The 20,230-nt window shown below is 42.3% G+C and overlaps 2 protein-coding genes across 9 annotated transcripts in view; both read left to right on the top strand.

The window, feature by feature from the left end:
- RADIL (Rap associating with DIL domain) overlaps nucleotides 1–20,230 on the top strand; it is a 61,977-nt gene that overhangs the window by 14,054 nt on the left and 27,693 nt on the right. The gene's annotated exons all lie outside the window — the stretch shown is intronic.
- Nucleotides 1,697–6,795, top strand: PAPOLB (poly(A) polymerase beta). The gene has a single exon (XM_037507066.2). The coding sequence runs from the start codon at nucleotides 1,889–1,891 to the stop codon at nucleotides 3,815–3,817; it is 1,929 nt and encodes a 642-aa protein (XP_037362963.1). The 5' UTR covers nucleotides 1,697–1,888; the 3' UTR covers nucleotides 3,818–6,795.

Raw genomic sequence — 20,230 nt, 5'->3', positions numbered from 1 at the left:
AGACATAGAACCTGAACCTTGGGACCTGAAGAGTTAGGGAGTTGGGAGTAAAATTCCCAAATAAATTTGGAACCCACAAAGAGTGATACCTTGAGTGAAAAATGGAATAGAAAGAATCTGATGCCCAATAAAAGGAGATGACAACATTATTCTCAACTTGGGCCCCAAGTAGGAAGATAGACTCTTCTCTAGAACTGAAAACCACAATTCCTCTCACATGTGTTTGGGATTCAAACACATGTGTTTGGGGTCCTATTGCTTGGATAATCCCTGGATAAGAAATTATAGTGGACACAAATTGGTAGTATATAAAGACAATGGGTTGAAACAAAGTAAATCCTCTTTGGAGAGTCATCCCAAGCATCACCAGAGATGAGTTCACAATCCAGAATTACACATCAGATAATACCAGTTTGAATAAGTCAATAGAGGGCCTCCCTGGTGGCGCAAGAGGTTAAGCACAGCACTGTGAAGCTATCCGCAGCCTCTGCAACATGAGTTGATCCCCAGCCAGTCAGGGAGCTGACGCACATGGTGCAGCAGACCTCTCTGTCTCACCCGCAGCAGCCTCAGCGGTGTATTTCAGTCAGTCTGCCAGTTCTGTTCCCCACTCTGTCTTTGGTGAATCCTCTCACTCCCTGCACCTCTGGCCTATACCCCAGTTCTTGTATGCATAAATAAATAAATCTTTAAAAAAAGAAAAAGAAAATGAATGAGTCAGTAGAAAGCAACAAACTATAGAACCAGATTCTCAGAATATTAGGAATTAGAACCATTTGTTATAGAATAAGTATGTTTAAAATGTTTAATAAAATAAATGGTAGAAAGAAAGCATGAAGAAACAGTGCTTATCAGATTTGGAAAAGGACAAGATAATGCTTCTAGTAATAAAAATGTAAGTAGATACTCAAACTATAGCTTAACTAGCAGACTGAACACAGCTGAAGAGCTAACTATAGAATGGAGAGAGACCTAACATAATCCAAAAAGAACCATGGGTTGGCAGACATGGAAATCAGAAAGTCTATTACGTGTCTACATGAAGAGAATCAAGAAGCTGGTGGAGAGAACATATTCCAATGACAGGCCCGAGAATCTTCTGAAAGTCATGGAATGAAAAGCACAAATATTCCAATTTAGGAATCACAGTGAATCCTGTGTAAGATAAATAATTTATTTACCTCTTGACACCTAGTGGTGGAATTTCAGGACACCAAGGACAGAAGATTTTTGCAGCTGGCAAAAAGAAGTTAGCTGAGCAGCAGCTTAGCCTGACTACAGACTTCTTAATAGGGAACATAGACACTAGACCACAGCAGACATGTTCTTTCCATGCTTTAAGGCCCAGTCACCCAGAATGCAGTCCTAGCTAAATCTCACCCAGGTTTCTAAAGGTTGTGCCTTAGGGCGAAGGCCAATTAAAGATGCTACTGGAAGGGAAGTAGATCTGAGATGTAAGAAGTGGAGGGAGCAGAGAAGTAAATAGGTGGATCTCGATAAACTTATAAAAACAGTAATTACAAGACAGAATCCGGCAGATTACAAACCCAATCGCTCCTCCATTCATTCCCACCCGTCAGGAGACAGCAGCAACCTCTGGAAACTACAACTCCCGTGAGGCCTTGCGCGACACGCAGGCCCCCCCCCCGTGTGCGTGCCGTGCGTGCCGTGCGTGGCAGTTCTAGAACACCGCGGCGAGAGGTCTGGCGCCATGTTGGGGCCGAAGGGACGGCAAAGGAGCGCTTGAAGCGGCGGGAACGGAGCTGGAGCGGGTCGGACCTGGGCTGGTAGGAGACCCGCCCCTCCCGCCTCAGTGGATCATGACCTGGGCAGAGGCCACGGAGGTCACGGCGGCGGGGGACGTGGCGTGGCGGGGCCGGCGCTAGAGATGATGCCGTTTCCGGTGACACCCCAGGGACCACAACAGACCCCGCCGCCGCCCAAGCACTATGGCATCTCCTCCCCTATCAGTTTAGCACCCCCCAAGGAGACTGACTGCATACTTACCCAGAAATTAATTGAAACCCTGAAACCCTTTGGGGTTTTTGAAGAGGAAGAGGAACTGCAGCGCAGGATTTTAATTTTGGAAAAATTAAATAATCTGGTAAAGGAATGGATACGAGAAATCAGTGAAAGCAAGAGTCTTCCACAAGCCGTGATTGAAAATGTTGGAGGGAAAATCTTTACATTTGGTTCTTACAGATTAGGAGTACATACAAAAGGTGCTGATATCGATGCGTTGTGTGTTGCACCAAGACATGTTGATCGAAACGACTTTTTCACCTCGTTCTATGATAAATTAAAACTACATGAGCAAGTGAAAGATTTAAGGGCTGTTGAGGAGGCATTTGTACCAGTTATCAAACTGTGTTTTGATGGGATAGAGATTGATATTTTGTTTGCAAGATTAGCACTGCAGACTATTCCAGAAGATTTGGACCTAAGAGATGACAGTCTGCTTAAAAATTTAGATATTAGATGCATAAGAAGCCTTAATGGTTGCCGAGTAACTGATGAAATTTTACATCTAGTACCAAACATTGACAACTTCAGATTAACTCTGAGAGCGATCAAACTGTGGGCCAAGTGCCACAACATCTATTCCAATATATTAGGTTTCCTAGGAGGTGTTTCCTGGGCTATGCTCGTAGCAAGAACTTGCCAGCTTTACCCAAATGCAGTAGCAGCAACTCTTGTACGTAAATTTTTCTTGGTGTTTTCTGAATGGGAGTGGCCAAACCCAGTACTACTGAAAGAACCTGAAGAAAGGAATCTCAACTTGCCTGTATGGGACCCAAGAGTAAATCCCAGTGATAGGTACCATCTTATGCCTATAATCACGCCAGCATACCCGCAGCAGAATTCCACATACAATGTGTCTGTTTCAACGAGGATGGTCATGATTGAGGAGTTTAAACAAGGGCTTGCGATTACACATGAAATTTTGCTGAGTAAGGCAGAGTGGTCCAAGCTTTTTGAAGCTCCAAGCTTTTTTCAAAAGTACAAGCATTATATTGTACTTCTAGCAAGTGCACCAACAGAGAAACAGCATCTGGAATGGGTGGGCTTGGTGGAATCAAAAATCCGAATACTAGTTGGAAGCTTGGAGAAGAATGAATTTATCACATTGGCACATGTGAATCCTCAGTCATTTCCAGCACCCAAGGAAAGTCCTGACAAGGAAGAGTTTCGTACAATGTGGGTGATTGGTTTAGTGTTAAAAAAGCCAGAGAACTCAGAAGTTCTCAGTATTGATCTCACCTATGATATCCAGTCTTTCACAGATACAGTTTATAGGCAAGCGATAAATAGTAAGATGTTTGAGATGGATATGAAAATTGCTGCAATGCATTTAAAAAGAAAAGAACTTCATCAATTACTACCCAATCATGTGCTTCAGAAAAAGAAAACACATTTAATGGAAGGTGTCAGATTGACAGCTTTGAATGACAGCAGCCTTGACTTGTCTGTAGACAGTGGAAACAGCATGTCTGTACCTTCACCTTCTGGCACTATGAAGGCCAGCCCAATGACTGAAAGCTCTCTGGGCAGAAACAGTCCTGCCCCTGCCTTAATGGAAGCATCTGTGACCAACATAAAATCTACTGAAATTTCCTTGCAACAAGCGAATCCCTGTGAGATCTCTGGGGATACACTGAGTGAAAGCATTCCTCAAACTGCCTCACAACTGGTCATTTCTCCACCACCAAAGCCCACAGTCACCAGAGTTGTTTCTTCAACGCGTCTGGTAAACCATCCACCCAGGCCTTCAGGGAGCACAGCAACAAACGTAGCTAATACTATAGTAGGCGTCTAGAGGACATTCTTAACCTCATAAAGAAGAGGGGACGGAGGAAACCAAACAGAAGAGAAACAGTCTCAGAAACAAAGTACGGCTCAATTAGGAACTATTCAGATGGAGACTTCTCTGTTGGCCTCACAGGAAACATCCAGGGCAGACCTTTCCAGTATCCCTGCTCTCCCTGAAAATCCTATTCCTGTTATCAAGAATTCAATAAAAGATTGAACCGATAAACCATCCTCAAGGGTCCATAAACAATGTCTGCCAACTCAGCCTATTGTCTTCAGATGCTGAAGGAGGAGAATGAAGGGTACCAGACTAGGAGAGTCAAAGGAGATTTTTAGGCTTATTTGCTAACTTCCTTTACTGGGCTAGTCTTGACCAGAAGTCCAGGTTAGTATGTGAAGTTAGAAGTATTTTTTATTAACATCAGATTATTGAGGTGTCATCAACAGTTTATTAACTATTTCAAAGAACTACTGCCCTTAAAGAGAAAAAAGGGCAAAGCCCTCCAGCTAAGTTGTACCCATGACTGACATCTACAATAGACTTATGTTTGCTGCATTGTTGAGAAAAATTTGCAATCAAACTGGTGTAAGAATTCCTCACACTGATGATGCACTTTATGTAGATTTTTCTTAGACAGTAGAGCTAATTTTAGGTTTCTCAGCTTGATGAATTTTAGTTTTTTCTAGAATTTTTTCATTTTTAACCTTTAAATTGGATACTGTTGTGCAGTGGTACTCAGAGAAAGCATGAAAGTACATCTGACAGTCCCTGTGAGGTAGTTGTAACCCTTTAAAATGACACGTCAAGTCTGAGGGTATATATTTGATGTTGAAAAAAAATTAGTAAGTCTTTGGTTTAGAGGGACATGATCAGGAAGTGATACTGGTTTTATCTGTAAAATTGTCTTAGCGTGCATACAGTCAGCTGTCGAACTACATGCAAGGCTTCATATTCTCTTGTCTTCAATCAATCGTTGTGAAACAAAAAGCATCTTGCTGCCCCCTGTTCTTTTTGCTTGTGTGCACACAGTATGCTTAGATGTAGTTTTGATAAAAAAAAAGCAAGAACCCCAGAATTCTAGTGTTTTCTTAACCATGATGTGACACCAGCAATCCTGTGGCCACATGGCATGAAACACTACATTTTGCTTCCATGGCTAATATTTTAGTAAAAATTTACTAAAATTAATGGTTGTGAAATATGTTACCAGTCTTGGATCTCCACTTAGAGAAATTTTGTATTCTGCACAGTATGCTTGTATTGTAAAGTGAATTTCCAATGTAAACATCTTAAAAAAAGATATTTTCTCTAAGAATTTTAAGCCAAATTTATTTTTAAATGACATTTAGATGAGGAAATTACCAAAATTTACATAGAGAAAGAAAAAATTTCTAGCAAGCATTTGCTATCTTTAGTCACCTTTTGGCCTACAGAGAGATTAGGAATACCTTTCTTTAAGTTAAAAAAAAAAAAAGACTGCTCATAATTAAGCAGAACATCCATGTTTAGGAAACACAAGTGACAACAGTTTTAGATGAATGAAAATTGTCTTAATCTAGACACAGTGAACCCAGCAGGCTTTCCATTTAGCCTGGTTTTGATTCCTCCCTGCCACGCCCCCCCCCCCGCCGCCCCAGTGTGGTTCCTTTCTACCATGTGTGTTTTTCCATGTTTAGCTGTGATTCCTTAAACTTTATCCCAATCTTTCTAGATTAATTTTCTGAAGTTGGAATATAGTCTTTTTCCTTTTAGGCCATACAGCAATTGGGCTTTCTTTTCACCATTACTTTCTGATGTCTAGTACACAAGTTCACATTGCCCACATCTTTGCCTTATGCAGTCACCTTGCCCTTCCACCACAATCATAAATAGCTGAAGTGTGCACGGTACCCATGTATTTTGAATAGCTGTGGTGTCAGATTGAAATTGCCAGGCACAAACTTAGTCTTGTCATTTTTTTACCCATTGGAAAAATTAGTTTATTAAATGTTTTGTGTAACTACTTGCTTTTCCAAGCTGGAAACTTGGGCCTTTTTAGTTCTAGTTTTCATTACCTGAATATTAGACTTTTTTTCATGTGCTGTATGTAGAGTTTTGTGACTGAAGTTTGCTTTGTTTCATAGTGTCTGTACTCCCTGTATTTTTCAAATGCTGTTTGGAAAACAGATGATGTATTTCTCCATTAAATACACAATAAACAGCAAAGATGTAAGCAAAAGGGTTTAAATCTGATGAGAGTTCAGGTATTCTCACATTGTTTGGAGAGGATAAAGATCCTGATGTGCTTTGACTTTATTAAGTCTAGAATTCACGTTATAATCATTGTGAAATGTGAAAAGGTTAAAAATAAAACAATAAGTGTAAAAAATGGAGTTAAATATTCATAATCTGAAAAGACAGGAAAGAAAGGGGAAACAAAGAAAAATTGAATAAGAAAGTACAAAAAGTTGGCAAAAATGAAACCAAATACATATCTCACTATATATAATGGACCAAACTTCCTGACTGAGATGGTCAGATTCCATGGAAAAATTAAGTGTAGCTGTTTGCTATTTTATTTATGAGACACACGCCCAAAATGTAAGACAAAAAAATGGAGAAAAGATACGCTGACAAACAGAAGGTGTTATAGTAACAATATCATCCAAACAATTCAAAACAAAAATAATTACCAAGAACAAAAGGGACATTGCATTAATGATAGGAGAAATAATGTGCCAGAAAACGAACAATGTAACACTTTTTTGCACCTAATAAATTGGTGTCAGCATAAAATAGCAGAAATTGCCAGAAGTATCATTGTCGTAGATTTTAAAACGGCACTTATGCAATGTCAAGCAGACAGAAAATAGAAGGAAAACAGTTTGAATACAACAGAGGTTGGGCCAGAGTATCTTCAGTTTGGTGAGGCCATACGGTCTGTGTCTCAGCCTTTACTTAGCTCTGCATTTAAGGAGTAAAAGCAGCCTTAGACAGTAAGTTAACAGATGGCCAGGCTGGATTTGTCACCCATCCCCTGCAGCCATTGTTCATCATTGGTGATCTACTGGACATTTATTATAGCACCTGCCACCCAATATTTATAAAACGCATATTCCCAAATAAGCATTGGGCATATACAAACATTAGCCTCAAGCTATGTCAGAAAGATAACATTTCGTAGAACATGTTCCAACTAAAGAACTGCAAGAAATCAGTAACAGATAGCTTGGGAGGAATTTCCTAAAGAAAACACAAAACTCAAACCATAAAAGATACTGATTAATAAAATCTCTTAATCATACCAAATAATAAACAGTGGAAAACAGGCCATAAGCGAGAAGATTTCATAATAAAGCTGACAAATGATTGCTATCCAGAATATATTAAGGATGCCAAAAAAAGTCTTAAAAAGTCAAACAATCTAATAAACAGACAAAAGGAATGCATAGCATTTACAGCAGAGGAACAGGAATTGCCAACAAACATGAAAATCTGTGCAACCTTTTTAGTAGTAAGGAATATGAATTAAGACCAGAGATAATTTTTACAAAAATAAAGTCTAAACACTCAAGCTTGGTAAGGATGAGGAGCTTTGGGAACTCGAATACAGTGCTCACGAGAGAGCCACTTGTTTTGGTCCTGTTGGGAGACAGTTTGATCATAGCATACATACAATATGGTTGACATACCCATACGCTGTATTTCTTTTATAGCTCACCAGTCTATACACCATACTGTGGGACACTGATATTTTCATCATACCGGTCCCCTCAGATCTCAAGGTAGTCGGTCTGTTGGCCATCTCTGCCACTATGTCCACAATTCTGCATAGCCACTAGATTGCCTCTAGTGGGCCATGTAAATGTTCTATATATGCTGTGGTGTCAGAAAAGTCGGGAAGCACACCCCTAAGGACTCTGCCGCCTGGGTAACCAGAAGGTGAGTTTAGGAATATTGCAGTATTTTGTAATAGCCTAAAGTTTGAACTAACTCACATCCACAAATGGGGGAATGAATCAACGGTGGTATATCCATGCAATGAACAATATACAGCAATGAGATTAAATGAAACAGCCACATGCATTGATGTAGATGTGTCACTGTGTTGAGGAAAAAAAGAAAATTGCAGAGAAATACAGAGTGATAATTTATATCAGAGTAGAAAACAAGCAAAAGAGGGCAGTATAATTTAGGCTTACAAAAATGTGTGCTATAATTACAAAGAAAAATAAGGGTTGTTAAACACAGGATTCAGAAACATGGCTGGGATTAAAAATTCCTAAGAGTGTGGGTAAGAGGTGGGTGAGAAGTGGGAGAAGGTAGGACGGTGCAGCTGAGCAAAGTACCCAGTGAGACAGGTGATGTTCCACTACTAGGTCAGGTGGATGATGAATTGGTGTTTACTGTTAAAGTTGTAAGTAATTTCCTCTGTGTGAAATATTTTATATTTAAAACACCAATACCAAAAATTTCCTTACCAGTTAGAAACTGCATTTGTCCAGATAATGGTAGCTAAAGACAATTCAGGCTTATTTTCTTTCACATAACAGGAAATTCAGGGCTGATAGGGTGGCTCTCCACTCTCAGCCTCACCATTGTAGTTCATACTTTGCATCCTAAAGTCACCTCAGTGTGCAGGGTGATGGCAGGGCACTGCCATCACATCTTCATTTAAGGCAAGGAGGGCAGGGCAGGGAGAAAAGGAGAGGCAAACTGTATCCTCTTTTTATGGAGCTTTCCTACAAGTCCCAACAGTAACATTCCGTCATCTTTCACTGACTATTAGTCATATGGCTAGCTATGTCCACCTGCAAGGGAGACTGGGAAATGTTGTTTTTAGTAGCTGGACACATTGCTGTATCATTTCTCACCACTACACTATAAGGAAGAAGGGGAGGATGGATATTGAAAGGCAGTGGTAGAGTCTTATATGGGATACATGTTTATAAAAAAGTTCACGTGTTCACATGTTATGAATGTGAATCAGATCTAAAGAAATGAAAAGTGCAATTTGTGAGATGCAACTACTGTAGTATTTAAAAGGAGGGTCATATCCATGAATATTTAACATCATAATAGAAAATAATAAAGAATGAAATTGATGAGTTTCCTTCTCACATAATTAGGTAAAAAAATATAATAAATCCAATGAGAGAAGACATAGAACAGAAAGTAAAGAAATAGAAAATAAACATGCTGTGGAGAGGATCAATAAACTCAAAAGTAGACTCTGAAAAGACTAATAAAATAGTCAAAACTGAAAAGATTGAGAAGCAAAATCAAGATGGTACACTTAAGTAATCTTGGGAACTTTAAAAGGTAGGTATCGCTACAATGACAGTACATATTAAGGGAAAAAAAGATCTTGTCCTTAAACCAGTAAATTTGAAAACTTAGATGAAGTAGTAAAAGATAATCTACCAAAACTCACCTAAGAGAAATAGAAAACCTGAACAGACTTATAATTTTGAAAGAAATTGCATGAGTTATTTGAAAATGTGCTCATCAAAACAAAACAAAATACCTCTGTAAAAACATAAGACCCAGAAGGCTATACAGACCAATCCTTCCAAATATTCAAGGACAAGATCACTCCAGTATTATACATCAGGTTATCCCAGAGAAGAGAAAAAGAAACATTTTTTGAAACTAAAACATCAAAAACAGAGAAGCATAAAAATGATCAGCCAGATACACGTATGAATATGGATATGAAAATCAAACTTAAACCAAAAATGTATATAAAAAGACATCATGGCCCAGTTGGATGAATCTGGTGTGCTAGATGATTTAACATCTGAAATGCTGGCAGTTGGCAGGGGGCCTCAGCTCCTCTCCTGCTGGTTGACTGTCCTCACAACATGGCAGCCAGTTAACCAGCAGTTTCTTAGCGTCCTGAGCGTGCAAGGCGCAGACCAGTGTCTTACATGATCTCCCCAAGCAAGTCACATTCCCACCTCTATTGTGGGAGGGAACTACCAAAGGGCCTGAATACCAGCATTCAGGGATTATTAGGGACCATCTTGGAGAATGACTTCCCCTTTGATCAACAGGACAAAGGGGCATATTTTAATGTATTACAGTGGGATGCCATCTTGCAATGTAAAGGAACAAACTGGAGATACACGTGGCAAATGGATGTATTCTATTAACATGATGCTGAGTGGAAGAAAAAACTGGGTAAGGCCACATACCACATGATACTGTTTCTTCAAAGTTTAAAAAAAATGAGAAATGAAAAATGTGTTTCACAGAAGCTTAATATCTCTGCCATATTTAATATATGATAAAAATAGAGATACATACATGGGAATTATGCCCCAAATCTGCACACTTATTTCTGGATAGGAGAGACAAATGTTCACTCATATGTTTACTCGTCTTTACTCTAGGTATTGAGTACATTCTTGCTCATTATTTTGCCCTTTTTTTTTGAAAGTATGCCTGAAATGTTTCCTAGTTGTATAGGAGGATGAGAGCAGAAAAGAGAGTAGGAAGCATGTGTATAAATGAGTTTTTGGCTATCGAGTGGAGGGGAAGGAGAGGCTTGTAAGCTCATGGCTGTGGGGGAGGCATGACTGGGGAAAACCAGAGCTCGCTGGGATGCCTTTGGGGAGCTCCACTGCACTGGGAAGTCAGGGAGAGGGGGCCCACCTACTCAGGGAGCATGTTTCTCGCCCTCCCCCGAATATAGACATAATTTATGTTCATCATGAAGGATTTGAACTACACATAGAAAGAGAAAAGAAAGGTTACTGAAGTCCTGGCTCCCGTTGCACAAAACATACAACACTGTAACAGAGTTAGAAAGCAAACACCCGATAACCTCACTGGGTCACGAAATAGATCACAAACAGCGGTGTTTACGCTTTCCATGAATCCCTCTTCAGCCTCCGCGGTCTCTTTCTTATATCTATATAAGCTGATATACTCTCTTGGTAACAACAATGCCTTGCTTTTCTACATACCATGTATGTATACAGTCAGAACAATTTTGCCCAATTTTGAACTTCACATGAATGAAACACATCAAATGCTATGTATTTGTGTGTGTGTGTGTGTGTGCCTTTTCTCTCTCAATTTATTTGTGGTTCATTCATGTTGTTGCTTGTCCCTATCACGTTCTTTCATTGCTGGGGCCTATCACATGACATGACTATATCCCTGCTTCCTCTCTACTGTTGGATATTTTGGTTGTTTCAAGTCTTGGGCTGTCCAGTTTTGGGGGTGCATGTGTTGTTGTGTAATCTGTGTCTACTCATTACAGTGTTGACTAGTTTGTCCCCGCTGGTTCTTAGGGCTCTGTTTCTTGTGGGCTGCTCCGTTCTTTTAACTGAGTGTTCTCAGGGTTAGTCCTACTAAATGCCCTTGAAAAATTCAAGGTTTTTAAACTGAAACTAAGTTTGAGGTTTTGTAGACTGCCCAGGTCACATATAAATTTGATTACAGCTTTTCAAGGACTCCTTTCCTTTTTCTTCTCCCTTCCTGCCCATTTTGATTAGTGCCAGGCAGCTCTTCCCACAATCCCCTGGGGTCCTTGGGGACTTGCAGCTGACTCACTTTCTCTCCATCCTAAATGGGGAGGGTCTCTTTTAGGCTCTCCCAAGGGATGAGCCCAGGGCTTTGATTCCTGTCAGCACTACTCTTTCTCTTCCCCGGAAACTGGCGTGTTTTCAGGACACAAGTGCTCACTGCCTGCCGATCTCTGGGTTCTCAATCTGCCTCCAGCTTGGGCCCAGCACTCTTTCTCTGCTGTTTGTGCCCCACCCTCACTGGCTTTAGTTGTCTCAGTGGTAATGTCCTTGTCCAAAATCAACTGATTACTCCTGATGAGTCTGCTGTATTGTAGGAGATGAACACCTCTCTAATGTTAACACATTGATATTGAATTTTACATAAAGGACAAAATGTTTTAAACCACGAAATCTGCTTCCTCTGGCTAGTGCCTCCCTTATTTCGATTCCTCTTGATATATTAACAACCTTATATGTACCTGTATTGATTTTATATTGCTGAAATTATATAACAAATTACTGTAAACTTAGCAACTGAAAACAACCTCTGTTTATTAACTCACGGTTCTGTAGGTCAGAAGTCTGGTGTGCTGTGACTGAATCTCAGCATCACAAGCTGGAAATGGAGATGTCGGCCAGGCTGTTTGTCAGGAGGCCCTAGGGAGGATCCTGTTCCTGGTGGTTACAGGCCTTCGGCTCCCATTTCCTTGCCTGCTCCCCTGGGCTGCTGCTCCTCCCTCCCACCAGGCCCCTGCACCTTCAGGCCAGCAGTGCCGCCCCAGCCCTCCTCCTTCGAATCTTTGACCTCTCCGCTTTTAAAGGTTCGTGTGTTTAGGTTAGGCCCACCTGGATCTCTCTGTTGATGAACCCAAAGTGAACTGATGAGTAAAATTAATTACATCTGCAAAAACCTCTTGCTATATAACAAGACATAATCACTACCAGCTCCCACCCAAATTTAGGGATGATTACATAAGGGGGTCATCCTAGAGTTCTGGTGACCACAGTCTGCCCTCTGACCCCATTATGCTGACCTACATTCATATGCAAAATACATTCATCTTGTCTGCAGGTCACCTGAAGTCTCATCCATTATAATATCAGCTCAAGCCCAAATTCCTTTCTTTAAATTAATAGTGCAGTTTTTTAAAAATATATATATTAAAGATTTATTTATTTATATAAGCAATGGGGTACAGGCCAGAGGCGTGGGAGGGGGAGAGGATCCATCAGAGATAGAGCAGGGAGCAGAACAGGCAGACGACCGAAATATGCTGCTGACGGGAGCAGTGGGCAAGACAGGAGAGGTCTGCCATGCCATGTGGGAATCCCCCTGGCCGGCCGGGAATCGAACCGGTGCTGGGGAGGCTGCAGACAGCTTCACGGCGCTATGCTCAACCCGCCGTGCCACCAGGGAGGCCCTCAAGTCCAAAATCTTACTTAAGCAATCTAAGCCAGGGTAGAGGAGGCTCCTGAGTATCACCATTCAGTATCACCATTCTCTCTGGGGAGGGCAGCATCCTCTCCCCAGGTGGCAGCACGGTCCTCCTCCTGTAGCACCAGAACTGGCTTTGCTCCAGCTCCCTGCAAACAGTGTGGGGCAGGCAGTAGACAGCTGTATAGGCTTTGGGTCCAAAGGGGATACGGGCAGTGAGGAGTTGTTGATCCAAAGCAGTTTTGAAATTCAGTCATGCCAGCCGCAACTGGGTCCTTGGTTACATTTCCCGGCCTGGAGATGATCTAGGAGCTCTGCCTGGTGGGTGCTGAGCGCTCCTCCCTTTTCATGAAAAGTGGCACGCGTCCATGCTTGGGAGCCTGTCATCAACCTGCTTCCTCTCAGAGGTCTCCTTCCACCTTGTGTCTGTTCTGCTTGGTCTAAGCAGCTCATGGCTTCTGCTGATGTGATTTTCTCAAGAATATTAGGGCTACAGGTGGATTTGAGGGTAATTCATTCCATTAGATGAAACCATGGGTATTTCTGAGACAACCCTTCTATTTCTGCTGAGGCTGCAGAGCCCCTTAATCTCCTGAGTCTTTCGTGTGGCTGAGCTCTCTGACCTTGGGGTCCATCCGGCTTTCAGGGAAGGTTGTTCAGGCACACCGTTCATGATGCTGCTTTTTGCAGCCATTTCTGGCTTTGGGCATCTTTTATCATCTGGAGAAGCTGAGGATTTTCAGTCATCCAGTCCTGGCTCTGTTCCTTTTTCGTTTACCAGTTCCTCTGTCAGTTCCCTCTCCCCCCTTCCTCTCACCGTAAGCAGCATGAAGACATCGGGTAGCTCCTGCCATACTCTGCTCGGGAACCTCCTCCACTGTGTATTCAGGTGTATCCTCCACACCTGTGTGACTGCAAGGACCCTCCTCCCTTCGGGTTCCAATCACATGCCCCTCGCTTCCTTCTGGGCCTTCCCCAGCAGCATTCTCGAAGTCTGGATTTCTGCCAGCTCGCTGGTCACAGCAGTTTTGACTTTTTTCTAAGCAACTCAGGAAAGTGCTGCTCTCTGCCCTCTGAGTCCTTACTTACATTTACAGCAATGTCTTCTCTGCTCACATTTCTATTAATAGCCTGTTCAAGACATTCTAGGCTTTTCCTACCATTCTTCTCAGAATTCGTCCAGCCTCCACCATGGCTGCAGCCCCTTCCATGTTCTAGGTGCCTGTTATAGCAGACCCTCACTTCCCCGGCTAAAACCCGCACTGGTGCTGTGAAACAACTACACATTTAGGGGCTTGGAGCAGCACCCTCTTACCACCTCACAGTTTCCGGTCAGGACTGTGGCACTGGGGTGGCTGGGCCCTCACAAGGGGTCCAGTCATCCTGACTGGAGCTCAAGACATCCTGACTGGGTAAGAACTCTAACATGACGTGGGGAATTCCCAAAGGGCGTTGGTAAGAAAAGCAAGATACAAGGAAGTATCATCCTGACTGGAGCTCAAAACACAGTTTCCAGTCAGGACTGTGGCCCTGGGGTGGCTGGACCCTCACAAGGGGTCCAGTCATCCTGACTGGAGCTCAAGACTTCTTTCAAGCTCACCAGTTGCCGGCAGAATTTGTTTCCTCAGGATTGTGGAACTAAAGTGTCTATCTTTTCTTTACTTCTTTCTTTTTCCCATAGCTGCTGACCAGGGGCCATTCTCAGCTCTTTACCCTGTGGCCCTCTCACGCATCTCCCCCCCACCCCATGCTGTGCTAGCAGTGGAGAGTGTGCCTCGCACCAGACCCTCTACACTTCTGTGGTCTTCTGTGACCAGCTGGAGAAAAGTCTGCTCTGAAGATCAAGATTAGGTTGGGCCCACTGGATAATCCCTGCATTTTAAGATCACATTTAATCATTCTGCAAAATCTCTTTCGCCCAGAAACATAATCACAGGAGTAATTCCAGGGGGCAGGGATCATGGGGTATCACCTTAGAATTCTGCCCTCCACAGTGACCATGATTTTTCTGTGCATATATCATCCTATACAGATTTGTTAAGCACGCACATATGCATGCTTTCTGTCAAAGTTTTTTCTTTTTTAAATGGGATCACATTCTTCTTTGTTTTTAGGGATTATGGAATATACCATGGTATGGATGGAGCCTCCACTCTGTGTATTTGGGGATCATTATGAATAGTTTTGCAATGCAAAACATTCCCATACATATTGTATTCACCAAATAAAAGATGTTCTCTATCATAAGATCATCAATATTTACCTGCCACCAAAATAAAAAAGCAATCTAAGTCAAACTAACACATGAGGCTTAATTATTCCTTAGAAGTCTTAGTTTTAGCTCTAATAAACCTGAAGGTTTATTTCAACATGGACTTTGATCTGCATCAGTTCTGTGCATACATCAGAGATTAGTTGGAGCAAATGAGTTCAGTCTAACTCATCAGCTGAGGACGTCCATGTGCAACTGTTCTTACCCCATCTTGTCTGTGCCCCAAGGAGGCCAGTGATGCCCATGTCTTAGGAGTGTTCCAGTGTTATCAGGGGGTTTTCTTCCACGCCACTGGTGCTTATTCTGCACATTTGCAGACAACAACCAGAACTCATATTCATGCTTCAAATAGTCCTTAAATGACAGAAATGTAGAATCTCAGCCCCCAGGAATAACAACCAGGTTGTTACATCTCACTGTTATCTAGCAGACATGCCACAAGAATGTGGGCTGCTGTTCACTTTCAGAGATGTTAAAATGTCAAGAAAAGCATATCTAAGAATTGGCGAAGTACATATGGTGAATGTATTTTCATTCAATAGGTTGAAAAGTATGTACATTTAAAAACCTTTACTTATATTCACCAGTTTTACACACACACACATACACACACACATACACACACACACAGAGAGACACACCCGTTAAAATAATTCTTACTGGTAGTTAAAAACAAAACACAAAGAGCAGCCTCCCTCTCTCTCAATTTATGCTCCCCATAGGGAACCACTTTGAGCTGTGAACTATTTGTTTTTTGGGCACTTACTTCTGCATCTTTGAATAACAAATTTATTCTACTATTTGATTATAAATTTCAGGCACTATCTAGTGTTCCTTTCAGGGAAGATGGAAGTCAGCTCTTTCGACCCCCTCTTTCCAGTCACAGTGGCCTCTCAATAGAACCTTCGTTTTGATTCGATTAGCAATGAGGGTTTACATTTTAATAACTGTATTGTTTTTCACATATATTTGTCTTATACTGAAGGTTGGTATTTACAACTTTGAAGTAATTATTGTCACTGTTGTTTGCTCACTCTTTTTGGGTACTTTTCACTAGTATTCCCAACTTTCTGCCAGTGACCGTATATGTTTGCAAGACGCTCAGCTGGGTGGTGTATTTGATCAGTTTCAGCATTTTTGAGTCTCCTGCTTCGCTTCAGTCCTTGCCCTTAGCTGTGTCCCCAGGGGTCTCCCTGGAGAAAGAGCCCCCAGTTTTCATTCCTGTTCCCTTTGTTTCAGTGGGGTGTCTCCTCCAGTGGCTTTCTGAGGAAGTATTAAAATTGATTAGCATATTCTTATGTCTGAAAAGATCCTGAATTCCACTTTAATGTTTGATTAATAGTTAAGCCAAGTTTTAGAATGAAAATCATTTCCTTTCCTAGAATTTTGAAGGCCTTGGTCCATTTCCTTCTTACTTACTTCCAGTGCCTCTGTGAGAAGTTGCAGCAATTCTGATTTTTCGTCCATTGCGCTTGATCTCCTTTTCCCCTTGGAGGATAGGGCCTCTCCCAGCCTCATCCTGAAAATTCCTTGTGTGTCTTGGGAAAGGTGTGTTTTCATGCTTTGTGTCAGACTTATATATATTTACTTTTGATTATGGTCATGTCCATGATCAAGTTTCTTTTATATCTTCCATAATTCTCATCACTTTATTAAGGTCATTTGTATGTTTTTAACCCTTTGTGCATTTTTTACCTCTATTATGTGTTAAACTTTTAGAGGAACCTTTTCTTCATGCTCCTGTTTTCCATCCTGTGAGATATTACTCCTTCCACGATTTCTTCTGACTTCTGATATTCCAGGGACTGGGCCTCCTGTAACTACATGTGCTTTTCTTATTTTTTCTTTCCTTGTTTTTCTTCTGTCTTTTTGCTCCACTGTCAAAGCCGTTTCCTCTCCCTCTCTTCCCACTTGGAATGAGAATGGGGTGCTCATCTCAGACCCACTCAGGGCTGCACTGTCAGCCTGGTGGGGTACACACGCTGGGGGTGGGGGTGGGTCCCCTCTTGTGAAGCTAAAAGACATATTCAGCTTGGGGCCTGAGGTCCCAAGTAGACCCAAGGAGCAAACATCTGGCAGTGTAGGAGATAAATGGCCCCTGAGGGGGCTGCTGTATGGCGGCTGCTGCAGTGTTTGCCACAGTCCTCCCTGAGAAGGGACCACAGGCTTCACAAGGGGCACAGACACAGCTTTCAGTTTTCAGTTTCCCAACACAGGAAAATTCCTGTTTTGCCGCACTGCTCTTTCCTTGGCACGCTTCTGGGAGGCTCTGTTTCCATCTGTGAGATATTGCTAACAAATAGCTTAAGCATTTTATCTACTCAGTTACCCATTAACTTAATTAGGTTATTAGTTGCTCCTAGAGAGGGGGTATTATTCCCTCATTGAGATCCTCATTGGCCTGAGAAGGTCCAAGTTTTACCATAGAAACACTGCTCTTCTATATTTTGAAGTGTTATTTCTTCCCACTTAAAAAAAGGGGGATATCCATTGTTGAAACTTTGGAAAATTCGGGAAAGTATAAAGAAAAGAGTGAGAATCACCTGCAAAATCACCTCCTTGAGAGAAGTAATTTTCAATATTTTGGTACTTTTCATTATAGTCCTTTCTTAGTATTTAATTTCTTACATTTATTTTCTTATATAACTTAAATCAACCTATGTACACCTTCTTGGTTAAAGTTATTCCCAAATGTTTTATTCTTTTTGATGCTGTTATAATGGAATTATTTTCTTAAATTCGCTTTTGGGTTATTTGTTGCTAGCGTGTAGAAAAACAACTGATTTTTCAGTGTAGACCTTTTATCTTGCAGCTTTGCTGAGTTCTCTTATTAGTGGATTCTTTTGAACTTTACATGTGAAATTGTATCATCTGCAAGTACAGTTTTACTTACTCCTTTTTAATTTTCTTGCTGTTTCTTTCTTTTTCTTAGCCTGATTGTCCTGACTAGAAACCCAACACAATGTGGATTAGAAGTGACAAGAGCAGATCTCCTTGTCTTTTCTGCATCTTTGGAGGAATGGGCTCAGCCCTTGACCAGGAAGCCTGGTGTTAGCTGTGCGTTTGCGTGGAGGGCCTCTGTCAGGATGAGGAGTTTCCCTTCTAGTTCTTCCACTCAACACAGTGGGGTGTCCTATTTCCATCATCAGATTTTTTATGAGAATAAAATGGAGTTAAATGCAAATGTTCAGAATAAGTCTGACCATGTAGTAGATAGGTGCTCACCAGCTTGTCTTTAAATAATTCTTTTTTTGCTACATCTCAAATATAAAATATTTCAAATTTGCTCCACAGATTGCTTGGCTAACTTAGAGCTGCATGTCCCTTGCTAACCTAGAAAGGGCATTCCAGTTAATAAAACAAAAAAAACAAAAACTTGTTTAAGGCCAGTCTGACCTCTGCATTTGGCAGCCACTACTGCAGCGCTTATCTCAGCAGTGTTATTGTTACTGAGGATAACTTTGTAATGGTCTCATTCCCCAACTTTAGTAAAATTCCCTAACATAGGGCGAGTTCATGGCCCCATCAATCATCAGCCATAATCACACCTCAGAGACCTCTTCAGCCCTGTAGAGGGTGTAAGCAACAGAAACCTCCAGTTGTATATATTGTTTCAAACCTTTGGAATCCAGGGAGAGAAGAGAAAACAGGATCCAGTGGGAGACCTACAGGTTGACTGTGTTGTCCTGATCTTGGTGACGTTCAGGAAAAGAACTGTATTTGTCTTTCCAGTGCTGACCTGGAACCAGCCTAGAGCCCATGACTGTGCTCTAATGACAGCTACCAGCTGTTTTCACACTTAATTTTGTCACCCTGGTATACAGAGTCCTCTTCTCCCCACCAGCGGAGGGTACATCTGCACCAACCTCTTCTGGAGGAGAGAGAAGGTGCATATTAAGAGCCATCGGTCCAGATGTCATCCACCCAGCCCTTCTGCACCCCCCCACCCCCCCACGCCTCCCCCAACCTGGCCCAGATGGCTGCCAGGCCAGGAGTGTCTGATCCAAGGAGATAAGGAGCCATGGATCCCTGCCCTGCAGAGCTGCCTGTTTGGCAGGTTTGATTCTGGCAGGTAAAGAATCTCTCTAGAACCTGCCACCAGGGAAAGAAAAGCTCAGGGCTCCTGTCTTCAAACTCGTCCATGTGAAGGAACATTGACTCTCTCACCGTCTCTATCACAGTTGTACTTCTCTAGTTCTCACGTCAGAGACATGTAATTCAGGAGCTGCAGGGCAGGCCCTTAACATCCCAGGTCGGGGCCTGTTAGATTCGCCCATGATTCCCTTAAGAGGCTGCAAGAGTTGTTTCAGGGTCTGACCTTGTGTTATCCTCTTAAAACGCTGGAAAGTGATCATTTTGCTTCTCAGTCTGGGGCCCTGTGTATCTGCAGATGTTGGGAGGTGAGATGGGCCCAGGTGTGTCCTTAGGCAAGAATGAGGTGGGTCCTCAGGTCTGTTGTGGGGCAAGTACAGTAGCCGAAGGATCAAGTTACCCGGACCTCTCCTTTCATTCCTCTCCTGGGTTGTGTTTCTGCTTTTCCACAATGCCTAACAGGGGACGAGGAGCCACTAGCTTTCTGGAAAGTAGAAGTTCTAGGAACTTCTCTTTATCTAGGGAAGATTAGCTATCCAAAATGCAAAGAAACAGAGTAAGCATGTGAGCAAGTTATCCCAGCCTTCTAAAGATTTCTCTGGACAAGTAGGGCTTTGGGGAAAGGGAAGGTACCTGAGCGGTGGTTCCTATGCTTGGCGGATTCCAGAACCTTCTCAGTTAGCTCCTGGGTAGAGGATGGCAGCAGGTGGATGTGTGGGCAGAAGCACTCACAGAATGTGCCCCAGAAGCCGTCGGAGCAGCATGTGTCCTAAGGCCTGCCCAGGGAGGTGATTTTCAGGGACCACAGCAGAAAATGAGGCTCATCTGCAAGGATCTCCTGATGGTGCCCCTGAAGTGAAATCAGTTGTCAGCAGGGACTGCCACGCCCCTATCCGCACCCTGCAAGCCAAAACCCTCCGAGGATCGCCTCTGGGAACCTGGTCCTGGGGCTTCATCTCCAGTGGCTGCATTGGGATGGGGCCCATCTCCACCCACTGTGGGGGACCCACAAAGTCATATGCAAGTGATGGGCCTTCAAAATGTCTGTGATTTTTACTTTAAGAAAAGTTTTCAAAAATAAAATGTGTAGGCTAATGTAACTGACACCTGGGTACCTACCTCCC

Source organism: Talpa occidentalis, unplaced genomic scaffold (assembly GCF_014898055.3).
Source record: "Talpa occidentalis isolate TD23 unplaced genomic scaffold, MPIMG_talOcc4v2.1 talOcc4.12, whole genome shotgun sequence".
NCBI classification, from domain to species: Eukaryota; Metazoa; Chordata; class Mammalia; order Eulipotyphla; family Talpidae; genus Talpa; species Talpa occidentalis.
The sequence above is the reverse complement of the archived record's forward strand: the minus strand, read 5'-3'. Positions and strand labels throughout refer to the sequence as shown.